Raw genomic sequence first — 8,863 nt, forward strand, 5'->3', positions numbered from 1 at the left:
CTGAAACATGAGGCGGCCTGGTGCAGCACATTCAGTTGCGTGGAAACAGCAAAACCGAGAGATTCAGCTGGGTTCCAGGTGAGTCTCCCGAAAAACCAAAGTAGTTTGCAAATGAGTGTACATTCGTTAATTTCGTGCAATTTGGCTTCAAGTAAAACATAAGGTTGACGGAAACCCGGGGATTGCGCCTACCTGATGAGCCCCAGAAAGAGCGGAACCGGTCGTGGGCTGTCGAAGGATTTTCAGCAGCCTTATGAGTAGTACATTACAAAGACATACATTGTTCGAACCTTGTCATGGGGTTCGAGAGTGGACGCAGTTTGCGTCGAAATAAATTAGTTCGTAAACACACCGGTCCCAACTTCTGACCATCGAAACATCGCCGAATGTGCAGTGCGCACTGCGTGATTCAATAGTTTTTCTCTCATTAGTATAGATAAAATGGCTCAGTAATCGAATGCCTCGTCGTTGATTTAAGCTTAAATCGTGGCTTGATTTCGTGACTTGTCCAAATTAATCGTCTCATTTTTCCGTTCACCTAAAATTTTGGTTAATTTTGGAAGACTGGATGTGCTAACGTGGTCCTCCATCATATGGGCCAAGATAGAATCCATGTACAGCGGTTGGTCAATGGTTCGTTCGCTGAGCAGGGCAGTTCGATTGCAAACGTTTCATTACCAACCGAGGTGACATCTTCAGTGCGTTGTTTAATGAGCGTAGTGGAGCGTAGAGCTATGCTTCTGTGACTTCATTTTGCAACGTGAGTTTGCTGTTGCCCTAGTTGTTGACCTGGGCAGCTTGGTTAGAAAAGTTTCCTTACCACAGGTACCAATATCTGAAAGTCAACTTTGATGTACCAACCCTGTTAAACCCATCAGACGCCTGAAAGAAATATAAGGATGTAAGTGGATGGACAACTGTTACGTACATATATTCACAACAAAACCGAATGAACATGAATAATGAATCAATAAAGAGTAAACAAGTGCAGAGGCTTACTAACGCTCATACTTCCAGTCGCCCAATTCAAGCTCCAGATAGCCTTCAGGTTGTAGCACATGCATCTCAGGTATTAGCCCATCAGCCGTATGCATATGGCCGCAAAAGTAAGCAAAGCAAAAGGTCCTATGTGAAAACAGGGGGACAATGAGAATGGAGGTGTTTGTAGCTAGCACTAGATTACTGAAGCTACATATATAACAAATACACTCGAGTCTGACGACTGGTCACCTAAGAGGTATGATACAGTTTACGTACTGGCCACATTGAATGAATAGCCACGTATTTCTACTAAAAAAACCTTCAGTCCCCTGTTTTAGTCTGCATCACACAGTGGAAAACTCAAAGGCAGAAGGGTTTTATGAAAGATTCATTTCGTCCTTGTTTCAAATTTACTAGGATCCGAATAACTGATACCAACAGATGACCTGAGCGTGAATAACTCATTTGGTATTAGGAAAACCAGCTCCGAACGTAACGGAACTTCATGACTGCCAATGGGATCAACGTTTTTCGTTGAGACAGATGCCATTGGTTGTTCTCCACTCGCCCTTGACAGATGAGCTGTATTCTTAGTATCACTAATTTGACCTGCTTGTACGCGACAGTGATCAATAGGGCAGCTGGCTCGCATGTTCATTTACTTTTTCTGGTTTGGCCAAGCGCACCAGGCGATCAAGCGGCTATCCAGACCGGGGATCACGGTTATAAGAAGGCATTAAGGGACTAAGGTCCACAACAGTTGGAATGCGTGAAAAACATATTCTGACGACAAATTTAACAAACCATTTAAGTTACCAATGAAAACATCGTTCTACCAAGCGAAGAAGCACTGTAAATCTCTCTTATCCTTACTGGGAATCCACAGCAGTGCAATCCCATGAAACTCAAGGGAGTTTAGAACCATGGGACTTCCAGGTAGTGAGTTGAGGATTTCTGCAACGAGCGGTTTATCAGCAGTGTGAGTGGCTCACACTTAGATAGGATATAGCGCCACTCATCCTTCGGTCACGGAAGCAGCGACAGGTGGTTACGTTTTGAATGGCTCCTCCAGTGGCGACTTCTCAGACAGAGGACTTAGGCTTCAGGGGAATATTATTCTCCTTTTGGGCTACTCACAGAATGTTGGTAATTTGAGAAGATTTGAGAATTTTTAATGAAAAGTTCGCGCTGCCTGAGTCTAAGTTTGAGTGTTTCTGATGGTGAGCTAATCACACTACTGATCGGTTACTAGTGGCCGTACGGTTATGTTCAAACCACTAGCCTAAAGGTCACTACTTCGGGTTTTCGCAGAGCTTCTTGAAAAGCGCACTGCTGATATTTCTCAATAGGGATGAAACAGCTACACAGTGCTCTTTGGCTTTCAAATTTAATCTGGCTTAACTTACAGGAGGAAACGTCCAATAAAAATTCTCAAACCTTATCACACTACCAACAGGAACTCAGTAATGAAATACCATTTATTAAAACGTTCATGTTTTTCCCAGGTAACATTTTTCTCTTGTCTCGAGAAATTACTGAAAATGTATGTCAAACGGATGACAAAAACAGTGTTTTTTTTAGGTTCGGCCTTCCTCAGTTTGTTATATAAGTCTCACTCAACATTAATACTATGACCTCCGAGGAGAAAAAGTTGAATGCGGCTTCATCTACAAAGCAGTCAGCGCAACTAGCAATTGCTTTTATGATGTGTAAACCACAGAAGGATATCTTTTCATAGCGTTTTGCCGGTCTTATCTTAGAATCAGACTAAATGAGGAAACGATCAAAGCTGTTACACGGCCAATATTCATTTGACTCGTGGTCATAAAATACTTGGAGAACATATCGCTCAGCCGACTTTGATAATTGGGGATAAGAACCATGGTAAAAATCTGCCAAAATCAGCAGTGATATGTTGACCGTAACTTATGCCATAAAGTACAACTCAAGGAGTTCCAGTTTCAATGGGACCATTAACGCGTGATAGGAATCAGCTAAAGAAACATCCGAAAACGGTGTGGAGGGATGTAAAAGGCACACAGTTAACTCAGTAGGATAACACAATCGTCGCAACAGACCTAACTTACCCTAGTAGGCCTCGCAAGTCAATAGTCCCCGGGCCAATGGTGGAAGTTGTGTAATGCCCGAATACGAAAGTGTGGTTGCTGCCCTCGGATTCCGAAGCATATTGCAGAAGCCTCTCTTCTTCAGCCTTAAAACGCGGCAAAAGGTTGGGTCACAATTGACTAGATTGTAAAGCTAAGCACTCCATTTTGAATTTTATCCTGCTTTTGAGCGAGCGTTAGTTCATCAGAAAGTAGGGAAGTAGATATACCAAACAAAATGGAAAACGTCGTACCTATGAATGAACGCAGTGTAATCAAGGTTAACCTATGAGTGTGAAGCAAATTTATCAAGTTGTGGTTGTCAAATTTTCAAAAACTTCGAGCGCATACCCAGATCTGAACAGCGAAGATTCTCAAACGAGCTCGATAGGTCAACGATTAGTATTCACCGTGGTCATTCCTAAATCAATCTCCCTGTATGAACGCATCATGTGATAATCTAAGGAGGTTTCGTCTTAATCAGAATAAAGCATCCTTGGATTATTTTTAAAAAATAACCGTTTTATTCAAGATGCATAAGCACAAAACTTTCATCCGTATAGCGCCTTATTGCCTGCTCCAATCCAGCTTTATTGCAGGATCATTAAAGTGTCAACTTAATGCCCTCACTGAAAAATCATAATGAGCCTACGGTAAGACAGAGGTGACGGCAATAAGCAGAAAACATGAGTGACTTAACTAACTTGGTCCGATGATTCCGCTGATCAGATTAGCTAAGCGGGACGATTGAAAAAGGAGAAATTTTTGGTGATTCCGATTTGATCACCGATGCCATAGAAGACATGCAGATAACCGATAATCTTTTATGTTAAAGCAGAGCTTAAATTTGCTGAGTACAGTGGAACCCCGAATTAAACACAGTATCGACAGCAATTCAATTTCACCGTCATTCGAGAGGTAATGGTTTATAAATTATACGGAGAGGAAACTCTCGAATTTGTGGCAAAAAAGAAAAATCAGTCTTCAAAAGTTGGCATTTGGGAACGAGGTGGATCAACAGAACTATCAGCGTGGATGGAGATAAAAAACACACGGACTTTATCGTACACATGAGTATAGCAAAGAAAAAGGACTTTTCTGCTCGCTTTGTGACATCCAGTCAACTCACACGTGTTAGTTGTCCAAAATAATTTAGGGGAACTTTTACTCCCACCGGTGGAGAAGCATCCAGGAAGATAAAGGAGTAGCGCCCAAACGGCTTTGTTAGGTTGAAACGGTACGACCGTGGATGAATACGACCTTGGATGCCAAACTGGCTGGTGAAAGTAGCAGCAATAGAACAAGGTTAGTACAAAAGCTGATGTAGTACCGGTATAGAAAAATATATTTTTTTGGATGGGCACCGAGGAATTCCTCAGAATTCCTCTTGGTAATCCGCACTTTTAGCACTGATTTAGAATAAAGGTATCTATGAGTCATTCTAAACAGACTGAAAGCCAAAAATAGTCCTCGGGCAAGTTGTGATATTGTGACCTCTCCCTTATTGCAAATTTACACTCAGTGATGTTATTCCGGAGGTAGGGAAATGTAATTTTCTGAAGTCGAAACAAACAATCAGCTGCTCTAATACAGAAACACCGTTAGCCGTAACACAGTTCTGGCTGCCTTGTCTGCCCCAGCGCCGTTTTGTTGGGGTTATTTGTCTACACATCGACCTACTCATTGCATTGTGCGATGGACAAAGCTTAGAGTTCTGCAAATTTAGCGCCACTCCAATCAGGTTATGCCATCAAGATCATCAGCAATGTTGGTCTAATACTGAGCTACCATAAAAGTGCGTTTATTTTATCGCAAACCAGATATTAGTATTAACTTGTGCTGGGCCTGTTGACCGAGTTTCAGACATAATACCTAAAAACCTCAAACGATGCGAAACAGCTAGTCAAATCATACACAAACTGAATGTATTTAGATATCCCCGAGTTGAATCATGTCTCTAGTTAATTTAGCTCATTCGTGCTAACTGGACCTGCTTGAACAATATAAAATAATTATCCAAAAACGGTATAGACAATCACGGGTCATGGAAAATTCTTTCATGGCTGATGAGTACATTCTGGTGTGAAGTATTTACTTGGAACGTCACTCACAATAATGTTGCACAGTGGAATTATGTTGTGTAGAATTCAGCTGACGCTAACGCTCTCTTGACCAGCTGCTCGGAGCTCGTACTTGAGGCGTCGAGTTTTAGCTGCATAGACTTCTAGCCTTGACTTGAAAAATATGTTTCACAGGCGAGTCTCAAAAGGTTTAAAACAAGTGTGGGATAGTTTTGGATTAATCCTGAAGGGCAAGCTGAACGAAAGTTAACTTAAAACAGCATATATTAAGAAATTCTGAGTTCCTCAAATGGAGTTTGCGTTTAGCAGTTGAGTGTTCCTTCTTTAAGGTTCATGAATAGAAGACCGTCCTTTTACAGCCTCTTGGTTAATGTTGGTGTTTAGTTTAGACGTGGGAATGCACAGAGTGTTCAGTATATGTTTGATCAGAGACAGGAACCAGAACTTCCGACTTTTTCGTGTGAACCGCATTCAACATAAAAAAGGTATTAATCGATAGGAGCTGTAGCCCAGTGTACCTGAAGTAGTCACTAGAATGGTTTGCTGCTAATACATCCATCATATCTGAAAAGGAACAAACAAAAAGATGAAGCCCACAAAGCTGAACTACCATGATTTCCGCGGAGATCAAACACTTTGGTAATATTCAAAACACCCGATTCGTGTAGTATCCTGTGATATGCCTGCCATTCGAATACATTCTGGCGGGATATAAAATAGATTGGAGAAGCATCCACCAGATCACCTGTTGAATACAGCTGATTTTGTCGGAATACTTTACCTGAAATGACAAGGAGTTCCGGACGAATGATAGGGACCGTTTGAGAGCAGAAAACTTCAAATGATCTGAATAGATTTGCGTTATACAGATGTAAGTCGGTAATCTGTGTAAAGGAATCAAACAAGCTGACCAAAAAATCATACTTGCGCAAACCAGAACAGGTTTGCAGGTTGATCCGTCAAACCGATTGTTTCAGTGGGTGTGCGGTGATTAAGGGTTGAATGTTCTGGAGATGGGTTTACTGACGTATCGCCGCAAGTCAGCACAAACAATAGGCTTGAGGCTTCGAGATACATGAAAAATGAGCCTTTCAACATGGTCATTTACTTCGCCAGAAACTAAAATATGATAGAAAAAACAAACATCTAGTCAGTGCGTGATAGGAAATGAGATGCTCTATCTTAGCAAACGGAAAAATTGAACCGCAAGGGAATTGTCTCTGTTTCGATACAGTTTCAGAAAAAAAATGCGTAACCAATGGGGTCGTTTTGTTTTACTCAAGCCGAGGTGGTATCGTTCTAGAAAAAAATTCGTTTTTAACCGGTACTCATCAGATGATCGGTCTTCCTCGATTTTCTGTCAGGAATGGTGACCTTTCTAAGAAGGAGCGTTCCTGGTGTTTGACCACACATTACTAATCGAAATCCGGCAGCTTAGGAGGACGTCAATTATGACAGCAAAAATGTTTTCAATTTGAAAACCACCTACAATTAATGCATTGCTCAGCATCCTATAAACGATGACGCCAAGGAAGTGCTCAAATGTTAGTCCACTGGAAGGACTAGGGTGCTCTCAGAGTCAGTTTTGAAACACAGTTTGACTGAAAGTTTCGTGCTTCCACTAAGCTGCCTACAAATTAGTACGCTTGAAAATTGCGAACTAAAATCATTCGGATATAAGTTTGGTTTTATTGTAGTAATCAAGTAAATCTCCTTTATGATGGTCTTCAACTAAATTTCCTGTAGAAAGTCTGCCTCGTGTTTGAAGTCGTAACATATTCGAGATATCACAGTATATTTTCATGAAGGAGACTACTCACAAGTTTGCTGAAAACTCGTCATCAGCTGACGGCCGGTTCAGCCCTTCCTGGAGCTTCTCAAGTAGGTGCTTTAAATTCGCCTGTGTTAGAAAATCCGAATGCTGCGACCGGCTCCCAGCTCATCACTGTATCCCACGAAAGCTGAACTTCAAATATATCTACTCACGGAACTGAAACTTTCCATCAAGCCTAATTTTTCCAGGCGACGAATCAGTCTTAAGCAAAAACACTCTGCATGCAGCTGGAATGACTTTTGAAAGGGTTACAATGAAACTAGGAACCACACTGCCTATAGTTCTTAACACGAGTGGAGCAGCTCTATAATACTTCCCGGTTGTTCACTGTTAACAGGGTGAGATGTCAGAAGTTTAAGTCCTGTAATTCAGGCCTCATCCTCACTAAACGGCCTAGACCAGTCTACCGAAGCATTGCCCAGGTGTTTTCTAGCCTAACAACCTCCGAGTGAGTCTATTATTAACGGCAAAAGATAGAGTGGAGAGGTGAAGTCGGAGAGTACACATGCCATTCCGATCATAGTCCCCTAAGCTCACGACACCCCCGGAGCCATACGAGGCTGTGCTATTGCGAGGCATACCCTGCCCAATTCATATGTAGCAAATACGAATATATTTAGGAATAACTGAGGGGTGAAGCCAAACTACAGCCAGCTACTCAATGAACGCAGTAACCGTTTATGCGCTGCACTGTTGAGTGCGGTGGCAGCCAACGATTAACTCAAGAAAACACAACACGTTATCCACATTGATGATTAGACCCAGTCACCTCCTCATTAGTCCCACACACTTACCTCTGCAAAATGTCACTGAAATGTCTCTGCAGGCGATTCTCCCGCAAAATCGATATGTACCGTTTTTGTGCGGAAGAAAATAACCGTAGACGAATGAGGAACGTTGTTTTCTTACACGCCTCACTTGTTAGTCGTGGAATTCGGGACGAGATATCATGATGTAGCAAGATAGGATTAAACAAGAATGGTAAAATCCTGAGATGTAGATATCAATTTGTTCGCGTACACCATTTAGGAGTATCTGAAATACCCAGTTTTTTTGCGAACCAGGAGTTTCTCTTACAGCCAATCCACTAGAGTTCGATTCTGGTTGTCGCTGTGCTTGACTCAGTTAGGATGGAATGTGACAAGAGTAGCTCATGCACACAACTCAGATCAATGCAGCTTACTGTGTTCAGATCTGCCGATTAATATGGCCCAGAGAAGCAGGTATGTCAGTGAGTGTGAATGAGCGAAATTCGGCGACAGGCCTGGAATCGCGATAGTCTCTAGATTTTACTGAACAGTCAGACTAAGATAGACGGCATGGAAGTGTATCTCCGATCAGTAGTAGAGATGTGCAACATAGCGTGTTATATTTTTATCTTTCCTGGCATTATAATGTTTAGAACGATGAAATACCTCAATACAAACCCATCAGTGTGTTGAACATTCTTTTGGGTCCGAGTTTGGGATCTACTACGTCGACATATTCTGAATAATATATTCTAGGTGGTGAAATGCTAATAAAACTATTACGCAGAGATTCATATTCTTATAACGAATGCAACCTACTTGTTGACTGATACAAAATTGACACTGATCAGTTTGAAAATCAAACATGATTTGTGGTTTCCATTCACTTCGCAATTGTAATTCAGCGCCTACTTATCTCGATCGAGAACAAAGATAGGCCTGTACGGGGTGAGTAACTGCATGACTGTGGGAGGAAAGCTAAAAAGAATTTTCAGCAACCTAATGAGTAGCACATTACGTTTGTGCACGTATCACGATATCTCGGATATTGTACCAAGTGAAACGTGAGGCGGCCTGGTGCAGCACACTGAATTGCCCGGAAACATCATATGT

General features: G+C 41.8%; 1 protein-coding gene across 1 annotated transcript in view; it reads right to left on the minus strand.

Annotated features, from left to right (window-relative positions):
• Nucleotides 1-6,051, minus strand: part of T265_12637 (hypothetical protein) — a gene marked incomplete at both ends in the record, with an annotated part of 22,801 nt that extends 16,750 nt beyond the window's left edge. The window contains 5 exons of the mRNA XM_009164719.1: nucleotides 1,000-1,125; nucleotides 3,069-3,193; nucleotides 4,216-4,363; nucleotides 5,686-5,731; nucleotides 5,778-6,051. Of these exons, the coding sequence (XP_009162983.1) occupies nucleotides 1,000-1,125; nucleotides 3,069-3,193; nucleotides 4,216-4,363; nucleotides 5,686-5,731; nucleotides 5,778-6,051 (719 nt within the window). The remainder of the gene's footprint in view (nucleotides 1-999; nucleotides 1,126-3,068; nucleotides 3,194-4,215; nucleotides 4,364-5,685; nucleotides 5,732-5,777) is intronic.
• Nucleotides 6,052-8,863: the final 2,812 nt, after the last annotated feature.

This window comes from Opisthorchis viverrini (assembly GCF_000715545.1).
Source record: "Opisthorchis viverrini unplaced genomic scaffold opera_v5_8, whole genome shotgun sequence".
Classification (NCBI taxonomy): domain Eukaryota; kingdom Metazoa; phylum Platyhelminthes; class Trematoda; order Opisthorchiida; family Opisthorchiidae; genus Opisthorchis; species Opisthorchis viverrini.